At 42.2% G+C, this 20,324-nt stretch overlaps 1 protein-coding gene across 2 annotated transcripts; it reads left to right on the top strand.

Annotated features, from left to right (window-relative positions):
* Nucleotides 1–1,943: 1,943 nt before the first annotated feature.
* Prr11 (proline rich 11) lies at nucleotides 1,944–16,786 on the top strand. Of its 2 annotated transcripts, none has more exons than XM_085829248.1 (9): nucleotides 1,944–2,071; nucleotides 4,629–4,779; nucleotides 5,009–5,131; nucleotides 7,198–7,458; nucleotides 9,163–9,261; nucleotides 9,846–9,961; nucleotides 11,394–11,453; nucleotides 11,557–11,653; nucleotides 16,378–16,786. In XM_085829248.1, exons 1-9 carry the CDS (start codon nucleotides 1,944–1,946, stop codon nucleotides 16,444–16,446), a joined length of 1,104 nt encoding a protein of 367 aa, XP_085685374.1. In that variant the 3' UTR covers nucleotides 16,447–16,786. The 2 variants fall into 2 exon arrangements, with proteins under 2 accessions (XP_085685374.1, XP_085685375.1); XM_085829249.1 differs by having other exon boundaries at nucleotides 9,163–9,259; nucleotides 9,838–9,961.
* Nucleotides 16,787–20,324: the final 3,538 nt, after the last annotated feature.

A 20,324-nucleotide genomic window follows, 5' to 3' on the forward strand; every position in this document is an offset into this window, starting at 1 on the left:
GGGGTTGGGGATAGCAATGCTTCACGGCTTAAAACAAAATTGACTATAGGACAATGGCAGTGATCATACTTCAGCATTCAAAGCAAACCAACTAAACTGATGGTGGAAATTAAATTGATTAGAGGGGGATGTAAAACATGTGTTTTAGAATACTGATGATGAAGTAACATCTGTCATTTACACTGCTGCTACAGTTTTAGAAGTGCCCCTGGCCAAAGACCTTTCCATATAACTGATGAATTTCTTAAAGAACCAGCAGTGTCAACTCATGAAGAAGACTAATTATTGTTCTGAGACAGGACCTTGTGTATCAACAACTAACCCAGACTTTTTTTAATTTTATTTTTTCAGATAAGGATATATATATTTAAATATAAAACAGAAATATTTTAAGTACTATTAAGTGTTTCAAAATACTTGTCTTTTTTGTTTGTTTGGTTGGTTGGTTGATTGGTTGGTTGGTTTGTTTTAGTTTTTCGAGACAGGGTTTTTCTGTATAGCCCCGATTGTCCTGGAACTCCCTCTGTAGACCAGGCTGCCCGTGAACTCAGAAATCCGCCTGCCTCTGCCTCCCAAGTGCTGGGATTAAAGGCGTGCATCACCACTGCCTGGCTTCAAAATACCTGTCTTAAAACAAATCTTTCATTTTGGGTAATTGTATAAAGCCTGTTAAAGTTACTATAGCCCCATAGTCTATTAGAAAAAGTCATGGTCTCTGGAGACTTACAGGTCTGCATTATACTTCATTGTATTATATTAGGCAGATAGCTAGTCTCAGCCTCAGCTTAGTTTTGTATAACACTAGGACTAAAATCTTCCTTGTCAGGGATACCTTTGAGGAGATTGAACATTAGCTGAGGAAAAGTAGGATGTACCCCACTTGAGGGGGCATTTAATAAATGGTCCCTCCCACTATGACATCTGCCTATCATAGTAGGTGCTCATTTTATGTTGCTGAATCACAAACCTATCTTTTAATATAATATAATCCACTACAGCCATTTTCTCTACTGTAAGGAAAGCAAAGGGCTAAGTACTGTAGTCACTCAGTAATAGACCACTTGCCTGGGTTTGGTCTCTAGCTGGGAAGAGGGACTTGCAGGGAATAAAGAGAAATTAATTTGACTTCATGAATAAAACCACAAAAGCAAGGTGAGGGGCTAATGTAAAGCCAAAGGGAAAGATTCTACAGAGACATTGTAATCTGAGTTTACAACTTCTTCCACTTGAAGTGGTTTCTAGAATCCGGGTTACTTTCTCTCTGGTTTTTGGTTTTATCTTGTTTTATGAGACAGGGTCTCGTGTACCCAGGCTGGGCTTGAATAAGTCTATGCATAAGTCTTGATCTACCTGTCTCCACCTTCCGAGTAGTGAGTACCGGTGTACCTCGGATTTTAGATGTCTTGGATACAGGATCACTTATGTATCTTATGATGTTCTACAATCCACAGTGGTCCTTCTGCTTCAAATCCCAGTCCCCAATGCTGGGATTGCAGGTCTCTACCACCATGCCCAGAACTACAATTTAAATCTTAACCAAGGTTGGAGAAAAAGGAAAATCCTGGAAATAAGCATAAAACAACCAAGATGATATATTCAGGGATGTATAAAATTTCTATATCATAAATCATTGAACTATATACTGAAGTTTTATACATTTTCTATGTGTATACATTATTATCTAAGAGAACATTCATTTCAGGAACTAAGGAAATGGCTCTGTAGTTAGGAGCACTGGCTGCACTTCTAGTGGACTTGAGTTCAATTCCCAGCACCCACATGGCAGCTCACAATCAGCTGTAGCTCCAGTTTCAGTGGATATGAAGCCCTCTTCTGGCCTGCTCAGGCATGCAAATGGGACGAAGACAGACACACAAGCAGGCAAGGCATCCATCTACATAAAATACATTTTTTTCAACTTCAAATTTTTCTCTACAGAAATCATGCCCAAGTACAAACAGCGAAGAAGAAAGCTAAAAGCCAAAGCCAAACGAATGTTTAAGAAGAAAGAAGCCTCTATGGTCTCTCCTAAATTATTGACACCTTCCCCTCCCCTCCCTGCACCGGAAAGGTAAAGTGTGATGGGGAAGACAGGAATGATTCGATCTCACCCCTGTCAGCCAGGGATAATATACAACATGCAGTCCAATTTGAATTTTGTCCTCCACATAAATCTTTTTTTTTTTTTTGGTGGTGGCGGCGGCGGGTCGGGGGGGGGGGGGGGGGAGGTTCTCTGTATAGCCCTCACTCTGTACACCAGGATGGCCTCGAACTCAGAAATTCGCCTGCCTCTGGGCGGCGTGCGGGGATTAAATCCGGGTCAGAGTGCTGGGATTAAAGGCGTGTGCCACCACGCCCGGCTAGGTTGACATTCTGTAGGTTAACAGGATGATCAAAAATTCAAGGTTATCCTCAATTTACACAGCTAATTCAAAGCCTACATGAACTATGAAGCTGAATCAAAAATAAGTAAGTTAGATTTTTAACCAGACATCCTGAATTTCACATAGCACAAGAGTTCAAACGAGGACTGCAGAGATGGCTCAGTGGTTCACAGACTGCTCTTGCCTAAAATACTTTGAATTCCCAGCACCCATATGGGGCAGCTCATAATTGCCTGTAACTCCACTCTAGAGGATCTGATACCTTCTTCTGGGCTCCTCAAGTGTCTGCAGACATACACACATGCACATACACACACACACACACACACACACACAAACTTTTCTTTAAAAATGTGTTCCAATGAAGTAAAAATCAGAAAGAGTTCTATTCAAACCCAAAGTACCTACCTACTTCCCCTTTTGAGTTGAATTTTGCTGAATAATTATAGCAACTACCTGATGAGAGAGGGGCACAGAGCTTGATAAAGCCTTCGTTCTGGTCAGGTTGGCCATCTGTTCTGAAACTCGGAAGTTGAATGTATCATAGGAAGGAAGGCTGAGCCCCAGGAATTGTAGGGTGCTGGTATTCCTACTAACATGCTTTGTGCACCCGGTGTTGTAACTCCCTCTCCACTCTCTTTAGTTCTTGAGGGTAGCTTCTTATTTGTTGGTTCCCTTTGACTCTTTCTATCTTCTATCTCCAGTCCTGGCAACCCTGGAACTGTCTGTAACCCAAACTGGCCTTGAACTTTTAGAAATCATCCTGCTTTAAACCCTCCCCTGTTTCTCCTCTGGGTGTTTGGTATGTACCACCTTATTCAGCTTACTTTATTTTTGGTATGCAAGGGATTAAACTCAGGGTTATCACACATGAAGGATAAGAAATTAAAAGTAAAATCAGAGGCCGGGCGTGATGGCGCACGCCTTTAATACCAGCACTCAGGAGGCAGAGGCAGGCGGATTTCTGAGTTCGAGGCCAGCCTGGTCTATAGAGTGAGTTTCAGGACAGCCAGGGCTATACAGAGAAACCTGTCTTTAAAAAAAAAAAGTAAAATCGGGCTTTGTAGCCCACATCTATGATCCTATATCATGTTTAACAAAATCATCATAGGATACATGAGACCCTGTCTCAAAAAGTAAAACTAGAGCCGGGCTATGGTGGCACATGCCTTTAATCCCAGCACTCAGGAAGCAGAAGTGGGTGGATTTCTGTGAGTTCAAGGCCAGCCTGGTCTGCAAGGTAAGATTCGGGATAGCCAGGGCTCACAACCTCATACAACTCTGGCTGCAGAAAATCTTCCCTCGCCTCGCCTCTGCAGGCTCTCACACACAGCACACACTCACACAGACGCAGCACACAGACACATATTTTTTTTAATCCAATAGTAAATAAGTAAGTAAATAAATAAATAAATAAATAAGCTATGTTTAGCACACACATGTGATCCCAGCACTCAGGAGACACGGGGGAGAGGACTGCTGTAAGTTCAAGGCAACCTTGGTCCACACAGTCAGTTCCAGGACAGTCAGAACAACACAGTGAGACCCTATCTCAATAGAAAGAAAAAGCAAAACAAGGAAGCCATTCAGTCAGTCACAGCCTGAGTGGTCCTGAGTCACACTATTAGCAAGCTATTTGTGATAGGAGATACAGCTCACTGCAAGAATGTATGCTTAGCATACACCCTTAGCCTCACTCCCCAGCCCCCAAATTAATTAATTTAAAATAAATAAAGCCTATTAATTACTTAATTAGAAGTTGTCACTCTGACCTGGGGTTGGGGATAGTGTATTTTGGCTTTTTGGGGGACAGAGTCTCACTCTATAGCCTTCGTCAACCTAGAACACACAGAGATCCACCTGATTTTATAGTGTGACTTGGAAGCAGGGACATCCTTTCTTTTTTGAGACAGGATCTTACTATATTGTTCTGACTGGCCTGGAAGTCACTATATAGAACAAGCTTGCCTTGAACTTATATCCATCCTCCTGCCTCTGCTTTCTGAGTGTACACTACCATGCCCAGCCAAGATCTACAATTTTTATTTATTTATTTATTTATTGGTTTATAAGATAGGGTTTCTCTGTGTAGCCCTGGCTGTCCTGGAACTCACTCTGTAGACCAGGCTGACCTCGAACTCAGAGATCTGCCTGCCTCTGCCTCCCGAGTGCTGGGATTAAAGGTGTGCGCCACCACGCCTGGCTACGATTTTTTATTTGTTTTGTTTGATGTTTCTTCCACAGAGTGGTTACTTCTGCAGCAGATATTCCCCAAAGCAGAAACTGGCTAAGACCATCTTGGAACTTCAGATTTCCTAACATCAAAGATGCAATAAACCTTTGGACAAATAGAGCATGGTGCATATACAGTTGCTGTCAGACCTGTGTAGCCCAGGTATAGGGTTCATAAACCTGTTCTCAGTAATATAGTTTTTGTTTTTGTTCTGCCAAAATTAGTATTTGTGTTCTTTTATGGTTCCTAGCCTTGATATACTCCCAAGGCTCGGGTGGATAAGATTAATTTGTGTGATTACACCTGTCTTTGCTTATGTAAGACATATGTGACACCACTTGCTTCATCATGCTGCTCATTGGACTCTGGCTTGTTTATTTATGCATTCCAGAGTTTAGAAGTATTGAAAGATGCCCTCTTCCCATCCCGAGTATACCACAGAGAACTTCACAGTCTAAAACAACAACTGTGTGTTTTGAAAAGGGAACTGTGCAAGCTCCAAGAAAACCTGAAGGTTGGTATCACCAAACAAGTCGGGAGATTTTATCTGAAAAGGCTATTGCAGTAGGAAGATACACTGGATATGAATGTGGGTATTACCTTAAGTATCAGGCAAGAAGGGTTCCTTTGCAAAAGGAAAAGACAAGACTGTAACGGGGTACTGGAGGGATGGCTGCCCAGTCAAGAGAGTGTATGTGCTGTTCCTGCAGAGGAGCAGGCTTGCTCCCTAGCACCTCTAATGGGGGTCTTACACACGCCTGTAATGCCTGCTTCAAGGGGTCCAACCTCTCTGGCCTCCTTGAGTGCACATAGACACACATCCACATAATTAAAATTTAAATCTATTTTTAAATGTACATTTGGAAAAAGTAATGGTCTTGGCCACACAAACAAAATAAAAGTATAAAAAGGAATTATAAATAAAATGAAATAGAATAGAACTATAAAAGGAAATTCAGTGGGCAACACTGAACTTAATCAGATTGACAAAACAACCAAAAACCCTAAAAGGTTTGGGAAATAGATGCTTCTTACACTCTTGAGAAGAGGATAAGCTAAGGCCGACGCCTTTGTGTGCTATGGGGAGGAAGTGACCCTGTGGTTAAGAGTACGTGCTGCTCTTGCTGAGAACCCAGGGTTAGTTCACAGCACCAGTGTCGGTGTCTCCTTACTGCTTGTAACCCTAGTACCAGGGAGTCAGACTCCCTCTTCTGACCTCTGCAGGCACCTACACACACACACTGCACATTTCAAACAGACAGGCACACATACGTGTATATATAACATAAAATGAGTAACTCGTTAAAACTTTTTTGTTTGTTTGTTTTATTTTCAGCAGGAAGTAGCTAAGGATGGGCTCAGTTGGTAGAGTACTCAGTCAGCACACAGGAGGCCCTGGAACTACATAAGCAGCCATGATGGTACATACCATAAGCATAGCACATAGCAGGCAAAGGCTGAAGGACTGGAAGGGAAGACCATCCTCAGCCACAGAACGAGGTTGAGGCTAGCCTGGGAGGTTGAGGCTAGCCTGGGAGGTTGAGGCTAGCCTGGGAGATGTGAGAGCCTGCCTCACAAAAAATATTTTTAGGCCTGGAGAAATGGCTCAGCTGTTAAGAGCACTGACTGCTCTTCCAGAGATCCTGAGTTCAATTCCCAGCAACTACACGGTGGCTCACAACCATCTGTAATAGGATATGATACCCTCTTCTGGTATGTCTGAAGACAGATACAGTGTATTCATATGCATAAAATAAATCAATAATTGTTTAAAAAATATGTTTTAACTGAGCATATAATTTTTTTTTTTTTTTGGTTTTTCGAGACAGTGTTTCTCTGTGTAGCCCTGGCTGTCCTGGAACTCACTCTGTAGACCAGGCTGGCCTTGAACTCAGAAATCTGCCTGCCTCTGCCTCCTGGGATTAAAGGCGTGCGCCACCACACCCAGCCCTGAGCATATAATTTAATGGTAAAACATTTGCCTGGCGTGTGGACTCTTAAATTCAATCTCTAATGTGAGGGAAGGGAGAGTTGCAAATAATAAATACTGAAGTGGGATGAGTGAGCAAATGTGTGCAAATGTAGCATTCATGAGCCTGGGAGTGTAGCTCAGTGACAGACTGTTTGCCTAAAATGTCAGATGTTCAATTCTCAGCACAGCAATGAGCAGCAAAAGAAGCTAGGACGCCAAGAACCCCCTGCTCCCAGTGCCAACAGTTTTCATTAGGAGAGGGAGGGCATGCCAGAGACATAAGGATTGCCCAGCCTAAATCACAGAGTGAGTTCTGGTCCACTGTGAGCTAGAGAAGGAGACTCTGCAAGAGCTGCAAGCTTATAACTGCCTAGCCTTCTCTGTAGCCCAATAAACATTAGAACTGTTGAAGCAAATTTGTTATTGTCAGAAGTAGTCTATATCCCTGTAATCCTAACACCAGCAAGGCTAAGGAAATAGTTTGCCTTAGTTTAAGGCCAGCCTAAACTATAGTATGAAACACTGTCTGAAAAAAGAAAAAAACAAAAACAAATCTATCCATCACCCAATTAATCTATTGTCCATTTTTCAAATATGGTATATTCCAGAGCATCTCAGAAAACTCATCCTGTTCAAGCTGTTGTCACAAGTGTTGCCCGAGTGATAAACTTACAACTGTGCCTGCCTGTGCTCCAACGACGCTTGAGGAATCCCAAACCGTGCTTTCTTCCACACAGCCACAGCCAGCCAGTCATCTTCTTCCTCCTCCCCCTCCTCCCCCTCCTCCCCCTCCTCCCCCTCTCCCTCCACCTCCAGCACCTTTAGCACCTTTGCTGCTCAGAAAATCTGGTACCACTAAAGCACTTCAGGTAAGAAATAATTAGAAACAGTATGTCTTAGTTAGAGTGTAATACAGGAGAAAAGCCAAGTGGCCTTTTAAAGCTGGACCAAAGGCTATATTTTTTTCTGATTTGATTTTAGTTATAAGTTTTTGTTGGGTTTGGTGGGGGGGGGGGGGGGGCTTGTTTTTGTTTTTAGATGTAGTCTCATTGTGTTGCCCAAGTTGGCCTTGAACTAGTAGGCTCAAGCAATCCCGCTTAGCCTTTGAGAAGGTGGCATTATGGGCATATGTCACCACACCAATGTAATTATTGGGTTTCCTTCCTTTGTTTTATTTTAGGTTTATGTTGTTGGCAATTTTTGGTTTGTTTGTTCTTTGAAACAGGATCTTTATATATAACCAAGACAGGCTTAGAACTCAGTATGTAGCACAGGCTGGCCTCTAACTTGTGATCTTTTCCTTCAGCTTCTAGGGGAGTTTGGACTATAGTCCACCTTATATACATACATACACACATATAAACACATACTAATACATACATATACGTGTGTGTGTGATGTATACATTCCTTGCTCCACTTATTGTGTATTTTGAAAGGTTTAGTCCCAACTCTAGAACACATATCTAAGCCTAGCAGTTCAGAAGTAGGAGGACCAAGAGTTCAAGGTCATCCTTGGATATATGGTGAGTTTATGGCTATATTTTGTATTTGAACCTAGTCTGAGAACAAAACTACAAAGAAAAAAGAAAAGAAAGTTCTGGTGTGTGGAGGGGCTGGAAAAATGGCTCAGCAGTTAAGAGCACTTGCTAGGGTTTGGTTTGGTTCCTAGCACCAACTTTGTAGGGCACAACTATCTATAACTCCAGTTCCAGGAGATCTGACATCCCTTGTAGTCTCCAAGGGTACCAGACATACGTACAGTCCAAACATTCATATATATTAAAATACAGAAACACTTTTTTAAATTTAAAATATTTTGTCTTCTGTGAAGGGATGTTTTGTCTGATGTGTATGTCTGTGTACCGTGTACATGCTTGGTGAATGAAAAGGTCAGAAGAAGGTGCTGGATCCCCTGGAACTGGAGTGAGTCATGGGTACTGGAGACAGAACTCAGGTCTTCTGTAAGTGTTCCTAACCACTGAGCCATCTCTCCACTCCAAATAAGAACATTTTAAGGTACTCTGGCACCACCCCACACACCCACACCCATCCACACCCATCATTCTTACTTGCTCAGACAAAATGTGATTAATCCCTAAGGTTATATAAGAATTAACTTTAGGGGCTGGAGAGATAGCTCTGTGGTTAAGAGCTCTTCAAGAGGTGCTGAGTTCAATTCCCAGCAACCACACGGTGGCTCTTCTGGCATGTCTGAAGACAGCTACAGTATATTCACATACATAAAATAAATAAATCTTAAACAAAGAAAAAAAAAAGCGGGGGGAAAGGGTTAACTTTAGATGGGTACAGTGGTGCATTGCTATAATCCCAGCACTTGGAAGCGGAGGCAAGAGGATGACCATGAGTTTGAGGCCAGTTTAAGCTACACATGGAGTACTAGGACAGGCAGGACTACATAACAATACCCTGTCCCAAAAATTATGGTAAAGGAGAAGGAAAAAATAAAATAAATAACAATAGCAAGTTAACTTTCCAATCTTGAGTCGTTACAAAGTAGACTTGGATTTGAATCTCACTAGATGTCCTGGTCCCAATTTCATGTATTTTAAGGTTGAACCATTAAAGAAAGATGGACCCATGCATATAACAGTTAAAGATCTACTCACTGTGAAATTAAAAAAGACACAGAGTGTTGACGAAAGAAAGAAGGTAAGACGTCAGTGAGCCTACATAGAGCCTGCTTCCTTTTGGGATGTTTTGCATATGTGTCATATTTGTGTGTTTGTGAAGGCATGAGTGGAGGTCAGAGGTTAATTTAGGGTGTCTCACTCTATTGCTTTCCACCTTACATTATTTATTTACTTTCATACAGGGTATAGCCCTGGCTATCCTAGAACTCACTCTGTAGACCAGGCTGGCCTTGAACTCACAGAAATCCGCCTGCCTCTGCCTCCCACATGCTGGGATTAAAGGCGCGTGCCACCACTGCCTGGCTTCTGTCTCGCTTCACACCTGTAATCTTAGCACTTAGACTGAGCCATGAGGATTTGTTTGAATTCAAGGCCACATCATAGTAAGTATCAGGCCAACCTGATCTAACCAATGGCATCTTAGCTAGTAAAACCTGAGAGAAAGGGGGAGGATGAAAGAGAGCCTTTGAACCTTAGAAATAAAAATTGAGTTGAATCATAGAAAACTAACACTCTGGTTTTCAAAATATTTGCTGTTTTGGTGTGTTTACGTTAGAATGGTGTTTTAATATGTATCTTTAATGTCTTATTTTGTAATTAAAGCTTGTACCATCACCACCAGAGGAACGTACTCCACTAGTTACTGTCTCTGATCTACAACGTGTTACTCTGAAACCTAACTCCAGGGTGTCAGCACCTCGAATTAAAAATGTCTTAATGTAAGTAAGGAATTACACATTGTTCTCTACTGCTACTTAAAATGCGATTTTCTTAAAAAATTAAATGTAATTTATTGTTGTGTGTGTATGTTGGGGGTTGGGGAGAATGTACACAAGCCACTGCCCTTGTATGGATGTCACAAGACAGCTTTGTGGAGTTGGTTCTCTCTTCTCACGGCCACATGGATTCTGAGAGATCAAACACTGGCCATCAGGCTCACAGAGCAAGGGGTCCTTATCCACTGAAACCGCTCACCGTGAGGCCAGCCCTTTTCTGGCCTTTTTTTTTGTTTTTGTTTTTTTAATTTTTATTTATTTTATGTGTGTGAGTACACTGTGAGTCTCTTCAGACACACCAGAAGAGGGCATCAGATCCTATTACAGATGGTGGAGAGCCACCATGTGATTGCTGGGAATTGAACTCAGGACCTCTGGAAGAGCAGTCAGTGCTCTTAACCACTGAACCCTTATTGGCCTATTTTTAACTTTTTCTTTTAGGGGGCGGGTGTTTTGAGACAGGGTTTCTCTGTGTAGCCCTGGCTATTCTGGAACTCACTCTGTAGACCAGGCTGGCCTGGAACTCAGAAATCCGCCTGCCTCTGCCTCCCAAGTGCTGGGATTAAAGGCCTGCACCACCGCTGCCTGACTACTTTTTATTTTTAAATTTCATTCATCTGCCTCCTGACTTTGGGTACAGTGTAACCAGATCCCTTATGCTAGTCTGTGCACCAGTGGCCTATCAGTCCTTTCCTTCAGGATGGACTGAGTCTGATTACTTTTTTCCTTTCACTTTAAGACAGGATCTCATTATGTAGCCCTAGACCAGGCTGGCTTTGAACTCAGAGATTCACCTGCCTCTGCCTCCTGAGTAATAGCATTAAAAACACGTACCACAATGCTCTGCGTGCACCCCTCCTTAAACAATATGCTGAAATAAACTCTAAACACCTTTGATTCCAGCACTTGGGAGTCAGAGGCAGGTGGTGACCGAGTGCTAAGCCAGTCTGGTCTATATAGTGAATTCCAGAACAGCCTGAGCTACATGGGTAGAAGAAAGAATGGCTATATGGTATATGATCTTAAGCTGCATCTGCTGCTATTTTCTTGTATTATTATTATTATTTTATTATATTATTATTGTCACCATCATCATTATTATTGTTGTTTTGTTTTTGTTTTGTTTTGTTTCGAGACAGGGTTTCTCTGTGTAGCTCTGGCTGCCCTGGAACTTACTCTGTAGACCAGACTGGCCTTGAACTCATAGAGATCTACCTGTCTGTACCTCCTAAGTGCTGGGATTAAAGGCATGGGCTGACACCACCCAATCTATTGTTTTCTTAATGTAGGAAGAAAAAAAAAAAAGACTATAAAATTGACCTGGTTTAGAAGTGGTGAGGTCTGGAAGGTTTAATGTTTATGTCTTTATTCTCAGCACTCCTGGGAAAAGCCAAATGGACCTCCGGAAGCTGCTGAGAAAAGTCCAGGTAGAAAGGTAAGACACCTCTCCCCCCCCCACACCCCACACCCCCGTGCTTCCCAAGTCACTTGGGAACGTGGGAATAAAAAATAAAACCCAGCTCTGTTCTTCTTCACAGGAGCCCGGGTGGGACCCCTCTGAACAATAAAGAAAACATGGATACAGGAACTGGACTCACTCCTGTCATGACTCGGGCCTTAAGGAGAAAGTTTCAGGTAAGTCTGTGTTGGAAAACCGAAAATCCAATCCTAAGTCCTCTGGTTCATTAGCCTGAAAAATAATTTCTATTAGTGCTGAGAGTGTAGCCTGGCATGCATGAGGGCCCAGAATGCCAGGCACTGCAGGGAGGAAAAGAGGGAGGGAGAATAAGCTAATTTATTTAGAATCAAAGGTACTTGATTCTAGCTCATAGTCTTCCTGGGTCAGCTTTTAGGATAGTAGGTATGATCCACTACTTTAAGAAAGTAGCTCTCACTCTCTCGCTCTCTTGCTCTCTTCGCTCTCTCACTCTCTCTTGGTTTTTCAAGACAGGGTTTCTCTATGTAGCCTTGGCTGTACTGTAATTCACTCTGTAGACCAGGCTGGCCTCAAACTCATTGAGTTCCACCTGCCTCTGCCTCTCAAGTTCAGGGATTAAAAGTGTGAGTCATCATGTAGCTCTCTTAGTAACAATAATTAATACTAACAGGGGCTGGAGAGTGTATGGCAGTTAAGAGTGCGTACTGTGAGTTGGAGTCCCAGCATCCATAGAAGGCAGTTCCCAATCATTTGTGACTCTGACTCCTAGGGCATCTGACAGTTCTGGCCTCTGGAGTACTCATGAGTACATTCACGTAGTTTAGAAATTAAACATAGGCCGGGCATGGTAGCACATGCCTTTAATCCCAGCACTCGGGAGTCAGAGACTGGTGGATTTCTGAGTTCGAGGCCAGCTTGGTCTACAAAGTGAGTTCTTGGACAACCAGGGCTATGCAGAGAAACCCTGTCTCGAAAAACCAAAAAAAAGAAAAAAGAAAAGAAATTAAACATAGGGCTGGAGAGATGGCTCAATGGTTAAGATCATTGACTGCTCTTCCAGAGGTCCTGAGTTCAAATCCCAGCAACCGCATGGTGGCTCACAACCATCCGTAATAAGATCTGACACCCTCTTCTGGTGCATCTGAAGACAGCTACAGTGTACTTAGATATAAGGAAGGAAGGAAGGAAGGAAGGAAGGAAGGAAGGAAGGAAGGAAGAAAGAAAGAAAGAAAGAAAGAAAGAAAGAAAGAAAGAAAGAAAGAAAGAAAGAGAGAGAGAAAGAGAGAAAGAAATTAAACATAGCTGGGCAGTGGTGACACATACCTTTTATCCCAGCACTTGGGAGGCAGAGGAAAGCAGAAATCTGAGTTCAACACCAGCCTGGTCTACAGAGTGAGTTCTAGGACAGCTAGGACTACATAAAGAAACCCTGTCTTGAAAACAAAAGAAAAAAAATTTAATTGATAATAATAAATCAAGCCAGGCAGTACACACCTTCCATCCTAGTACTTGGAAGGTAGAGGCAGGAGGATCACCACTTGAAGGCCAACCTGGGATATATACTGAGTCCCTGATTTCAGCTAGGAGCTTCAAAATACAAACAAAAAAGCCTGTCTTGTTAGTACACACTTAACATACCTGAGAGGCTGAGACAGGAAGAGACTACAGATTATCTTGAAGGCTTGCTGTGTAGCTTACTGAGTGTTGAGGCCTGCTCCTTTTAACATAAATGTGGCCATTTTGTAATCGGTCTCCATTTTGCTCTCAGACTCTGCTTCCCACAGTAAATATCCATATCTGACAGTGGAAAATTCTCCTAAAAGGTCCTAACCCTCAGGTTGTATTACTTATGCTCTGCTGTCTTACAGTGCTGTCCACCACCCCTCTTACCCCACTTTACTTTGTCTGGTTAGTCACAACGTCTTCTGAACTTCTTCAGGGTTTCTCTTCTGAACTTGGTTTTTCCTGTAAAAAGCCTGCCCTAAGAACAAACTCTTATCACAGTTAGGCGCCCAAGTCATTTTTTTGTGGTCCTGATCATTCAGTCTTGGGTGTGCATTCAATAAACTATTCTTGCTTAGTGGGACCAGTGTTTGCATGGCCTGTGTGGCAACTCCTGAACCCCAACGGTGAGTTGCTGTCTCAAATTAAGAAGACAAAAGAGCCTGGAGCTCAGTGATAAAGCCCTTCTCCACCTAGCATGCAGGATGTCCTCTGTTCAGCTTCCAGCACTACAAAGGCAAGCAAAAAAGACAGCAAACAAATCAGAGAGTGATAAGTTTTCATTCTGTCTGCTTTGCAAATGCTTTAGTTATTTGGTATTATCAAATTCTATGAAGAGAATAAAAACACCGTTTTTACATTTCCCCTTTGCTAATGAGTGTTTGATGATTTAATTTCCTTTAGAGAACACTGTACTAGAATACCAGGATTAGAATGGTTAACAAAGGCAGACACAGATCTGCTTGTCTTTTTGTTTTTTTGGTTTTGTTGTTGTTGTTGTTGTTGTTGTTGTTTGAGACGGGGTTTCTCTGTATAGCCTTGGCTGTCCTGGAACTCACTTTGTAGACCAGGCTGGCCTCAAACTCAGAAATCCACCTGCCTCTGCCTCCCCAGTGCTGGGATTAAAGGCGTATGTATTTTTTTTAATGTATGAGTACTCTGTCTGCATGTATGCTTACACACCAGAAGAGGGCATCAGATCCCATTATAGATAATTGTGAGCCACATTGTGGTTGCTAGGAATTGAATTCAGGACCTCTAGAAGAGCAGCCAGTGTTCTTTTTTTTTTTTTTTTAACTTGGATATTTTATTTATTTACATTTCAAATGTTATCCACTTTCCTGGTTCCCCCACCCTCCACCCGAAACCCCCTATCTCATCCCCCTTCCCCCTATTTCTATGAGAGTGTTCCCCCAGCCACCCACCCACTCCTGCCTCACCACCCTGGCATTCCTCTATACTGGGGCATCAAGCCTTCACAGGACCAAGGGTCTCTCCTCCCATGGATGCCACATAAGGCCCCTTCAGCACCTTCAGTCCTTCCCCTAACTCCTCCATTGAGGTCCCTGTGCTCAGTCCGATGGTTGGCTGCCAGCATCGAATCTGTGTTGGTCAGGATCTGGAAGAGCCTCTCAGGAGACAGCTGTATCAGGTAGTCAGTATTCTTAACCATTGAGCCATCTCTCCAGCTCCAGATCTGCTGTCTTAAACCTTTCAGTCCAGTGGAAAATATAGAAGTGAATCAAAGAATCCCTTATTGTCTCATTCCATAGTAAGTACTATTAAGGAAAGGAATAAGGGGTTTGTTGAAGCCCATAACAGGATATGATCTAGACTAGATGGCCTAGCCCAGAATATTTCCTTATATGATGGTTCTGGCAGAGACATTTAAAGAATGAATAGGAAGTAACAGAGAGATGGTTATCCTACCATAAATGTCAGAGAAGAGAATGTCCAAGGCAACAAAAGAACAGCATGTTTAAGTGTCCCACTCTGAGGGGCCCAATGGCCTGTAAAACAAGCTGACAAATGACAGCAAGGCTGTCTCTAGAGAGTTTGATGGAGGCCATAGATGAGGATGAGTTGGGAGTCAGGCTGTGCTGTGCACTAACAGGGAAAGGTTGGACATCTTTGTCATTGTCGCCTGCTTAGGTGAGCCATTTGAACAGCATCTTTTCCACACCAGTTTGCCTAGTCATCTTCCTGATCTCCTGTATTGCTGAATCTGTGACTCAAAGCCATCTTCTGCCTCCTCTGCCGGAATGCTGGGACTTGGGTTTGCTGGACTTGTGGCTTTGAACACTGTAGTTCCTTCTTCCCATGGAGCAGAAGCATGAAATAAAGGGAGGCGACTCACAGAGGCCTTAGGCACTTCCTTTCTCTATTAGCCTGGGACCCTGCTACCCTTGCCTTACCCCATAACTGTGCAATGTGCTGGGAATCGTGGAAACAGGCACCAATATAACAACAACAAAAACCCCAAACCCACTTAGTAGGAAGATATGTAGTAAAAATTGTTAAAGAGGTCAGGCGTGATGGCGCACACCTTTAATCCCAGCACTTGGGAGGTAGAGGCAGGTGGATAACCTGAGTTTGAGACCAGCCTGGTCTACAGAGTGAGTTCCAGGACAGCCAGGGTCTCACAGAGAAACCCTGTCTCAAAAAAAAAAAAAAAAAAAAATGTTAGCAACATTTCCCATTCAGCTCCTACGCTTCCATTAACTGTAAAGCAAGTGTGCACCCAGCCACAGGGGACGGATTAGACCATAGAGGGCTCAGTCAAAATACTAATTCATTTATATATATATATATCTTTATAAATGTACTCCCACACACCAAGAGTCTTAAGTAGCCATGTAACTGAGGCTGGTCTACAATGAATTAATTGTTCTTGTTTGTTTGTTTGTTTGTTTGTTTGTTTGTTTTTAGGCTGAGGACCAAACCTAGGACTTTAAAATTGCTTGGCAGGCATTCAACTTTGAGCAAAATCTTTAGCTACTGGAATTCAGTTTTGTTTTCTTTCTTTCTTTCTTTCTTTCTCTTTCTTCCTTCCTTTCTTCCTTTCTTTCTTTCTTTCTTTCTTTCTTTCTTGTAGCAGTCCAGCCTCAGCCTGTCAAGAGCCGGATTCCAGACATCAACCACCATGTCATGCTCTCTTCCATCCTTAATATATGGCTTTTATCCTCGTGGTGCACCGTGGCAGTTCTTCCTGTAGACTTATATTCCCATCTCGGGCAGAAGGAGGAAGACCAGGGACAAGAGGCCAATTAGCTTCCGTTTGTATCAGGAAGGCTGGGAAGGCAGCTCGGAATGCAAAGCTGCCCTGCACAAAGCAGCACGACTTTGTCGATGAGTTTGAAGCCCTGTGTTGGCCACGGGCACACCATTCACGTTGTAACTATGACTTTCTTTCTTACAGCTGGCTCATCCTCAAAGCCCCACTCAATCTCTGCCACTTTCTACAAGCAGCTTTGACGAGCAAAACTGAGAGCAACTCGGCCTGACTCCCGGGAGTGAAACATACAATGAAAGACCAACCGCCCAAATGTTAATGTACTAAAATATGTGTAACTATGAGTGTAATTCTTCTGAGAGACTCAGAGTATGTCTGGAGCCTACACATAGTGTAGCATAAAAACATTTAGATATTTTCTGGCGTTCATGATGGTAAGGGGACCAGATGAAAAAATTCAGTCTGCAAACTAATGTTTATCCAGAAATTACCCAATTTAGGTTACAGTAGCTGTTCAAATTTAATTCCATAGGGACTGGCAATATGGCTCAAAGGATAAAGACACTTGCCACCAAGCCTAGTGACTCAAGTTCTATACCCAGGACCCAAATGGAGAGAAGAAAAGAACTATGATATGTGCCCCTTCAACACATAAAATTAATATATATGTTAGGAAATACTAACGGTATAAATAATTTGTTATATAATGGAAGATATGACATTAAGAACATAGTCTGAGTCTTCTTTCTTCTTTTTCTTCCTCCTTCTCTTCTTCTTCTTCTTCTTCCTTCTTCTCGTCCCTCTGCTTCCTCTCTTTTGCGCTGAACCCAGGGCTTCACACATGCTAAGTACATACACCTTGAAGTATACCTTCAGCCTTTAGTGCTTGCTATTATATCTGCTGTCCATGTTCCAGCAGTCAAATTCTTCATGGTTTCAGCATGAACTCTCTATTTTCCAGAATGCCTTGTCAAGGATCCTCTGTGGTCTGTGGCAGTTTTATCAGGAAGCCTGGTCCCCGCTTGGCTCCTTACCAGCCTGCATATTCTGGCAATGATGTAGCTCCCACTAGACTTCAGGCTTGCTAGTCTAAAGCTGTCAGACTTAGCAAATGACAGTATAAGGTACTCTATTTAAATTTGAATTTCAGATAAAACACACAAAAAAAGCTTTAAGAATAAATCTGCCCTACTAAACAACAAATATTTGAGTATTACATAGAACGCAAGGCCAAGAATGTGCTTAACTAGTAGAAATATCTCCTTAATATTGAATGAGGCGCACTTACATTTAAAAACTACATTTAATTCTTTGCAGGAGTTCAGGAATATAGCGCTTCTCTCGAATGTTCATGGCCCTAGGTTCAAACCCCAGTACTAACACACAAACGTACGCCTACACACACTCATTCATGTGATGGTTAATATCAGTTATATTCGTTATGTTATCTATAATTATCTGGAAGATGGCTTTCCATCTTGATTGGGTTAATTGAGATGGGATAACCTACTCTCAGGGATAGACTACCCTGAGCTGTGGATGCAGCTCTTGATCCCTTCCCTTCCACAACGGATTGTGTGGTACAACTATAAGCCAAAGGAACCCTCCCTTTTCTCAGCTATTTCATCACAGTGACGACAAAACTAACTGATCATTCATCATACCTATGTATATATGTCTTATTCTCTGAAATTCACACTTAACTGAGAACCTTATATTTTACCTAGCTACCTTGTTTGTCCATTCCTGAAAAATTGCAATTTATTTCTGGAATCCCATGGTTTACTACATGTCTTTTTGGCACTGAACACTATGTAGCTTCAGCCAGGAAGCCATCACATATGTTCTAAGGGGAGTAGATGGATCATTTCCATTAAAGTGAGTGTCACTCAAGGTGCAGAAGTAGCTGTCTTTCCTTTCCAGTGCAGAGGAGCCTCGGGGCTTTGAGCACCCTGGCAAGTGCTTCTTGCAAGTGATCTGAGCCATACTCCCAGCCCCAGTATCTCCTCTGATGCTGTTATTGCACAATGGTAGGAAAGAGACAGAGCATAGAGGTGTATTTCCAGAAATCCCATTATTTCTATTGAATGATAGTGCTTTGAGATGCCAAATGGTGGTGTTGGAAAGTCATCAGACTGGAAGTGGTCCTAGGGACAGTGTTTAGTACCTAAGAGGCAGTTTTGTTTATAAGCTCCACATGAATGTTTATAATATAGAAGAGATACATCTAGAACCAGCTAGAAGATACGTTCTTTGTGGTTTGAGACAGGTTTTCATGGAGCCCACTCTGTCCAGGAGCTGTTTAGCCATGGGCAACCTTGAAATTACCTCTTCATCCCCCCACTTACTGCATGCTAGCACTAAGGCAAGCACCACCAAATCCAGCAAAGAGTTTTGAATATGCTAACTAGTTTGATATTATTTAAAAATAAGGGAAATGATCACTGAAAATAAAGTAAGGGTTTGTAGCAGAATGTCATTTTATGGGCAGCTATAATGTTTACAATGGTAATGAACCACTATATATTGTATACATTTGATCATTCTTCTGGCATAAAAGGCTTGTTAAAAAAAAAAAAAAAAAAAAAAAAAAAAAAAAAAAAAAAAAAAAAAACCTAGGATGGGCATGGTGGCTTTTGCCAGTTGTCCCAGTTACTTGGAAAACTGAGGTGGAGGGAAGCCTGGGCAACTTGTTAAGAACCTGCCTCAAAAAAATAGAAATCTTACAGGTAAAACAGTTATAGGGACTGGAGAGATAGTTCAGCAGTTAAGAACACTGACTGCTCTTCCAAAGGTCCTGAGTTCAAATCCCAGATACCACATGGTGGCTTACAACCATCTGTAATGAGAACTGATGCCCTCTTCTGGTATATCTGAAGATAGCTACAGTGTACTTACATACAATAAATAAATAAATCTTTAAAAAAATTTTTTTTATAAAGCTGCTATTGCTATTGTATCAGTATTAAAATGCACCCTACTTTAAATGTTTACTATTTTTTAATTTATTTTTTATTAGGTATTTTCTTTATTTACATTTCAAATGCTATCCCAAAAGTCCCCCATACCCTCACCCTCCCCCGACTCCCCTACCCACCCACTCCCACTTCTACTAATTTTTATCATAGAATGTATATGCTTTTTTAATGTAAGCACTTACATACTCTGCACATTATATGATTTTATTAAACTACTGTTTATCATATGCTTCCAGAGTTCATGTTGTTTTGTTATTTTGAGACGGGGTCTCACTGTCTAGCTAGGCTGGCTTGAAACTCCTTATTTACAGAGTTCCACCTGCGTCTGCCTCTGGAATGCTAGGATCAAAGCTGTGTACCACCACAACACATCTTGAGGTTTAAAAAACAAACAAAACTAACAAATATAGCATAAAAGACATGGGGGCTGGTGAGAGGGTTCAGCAGATAAAGATGATCACTTAATAAGCCTGGTGGGCCTGAGTTTAATTCCTGGATCCCATAGAAAGGTGGATGGAGAGAATCAATTCCACAATGGATTTGTTTGTTTTGTTTCGTTTCATGGTGCTAGAGATGTAACCTAAGGCTCCTTAGCAAGTGCTCTAACCACAGGGGTACACTCCCATCCTAAAGAACTCTTTAAAAAGAGGTATCACAGCTCTATGCACAGTGAGTACTCTGTGTTTATGCTGTTATATTGCTGCTATTTGAGTTTCTAAGTAAGAATTCCATGAATGTAAGTGACCACCTTCTTCTTCTCCTCCTCCTCCTCCTCCTCCTTCTTTTTTTGCTTCGAGACAGGGTTTCTCTGTATAGCCCAAGCTGTCCTGGAACTCACTTTGTAGACCAGGCTGGCCTCGAACTCAGAAATCCGCCTGCCTCTGCTTCCCAAGTGCTGGGATTAAAGGCATGTGACACCACGCTCGGCTTAAGTGACCTACTTCTCTGTCTAGCTTAAAACCATAAGTATTGTAAGAAGTGAAAAGCATGGATGGTATACATCTGTAATGCCAGCACTTGGGAGGTGAAGATAGACCAATCAGGAGGGACAAGAGTTCCAGGGCAATTGAACCTACAATGGGTTGGGGAGGGAGGAGAGAGAAAGAATCTATTACAAATGTAGTCAGTGGTAGAGCACTTGCCTAGCATTCACAA

This window comes from Mus caroli, unplaced genomic scaffold, assembly GCF_978045245.1.
Source record: "Mus caroli unplaced genomic scaffold, Mus_caroli_1 scaffold_13, whole genome shotgun sequence".
In the NCBI taxonomy this organism is placed as follows: domain Eukaryota; kingdom Metazoa; phylum Chordata; class Mammalia; order Rodentia; family Muridae; genus Mus; species Mus caroli.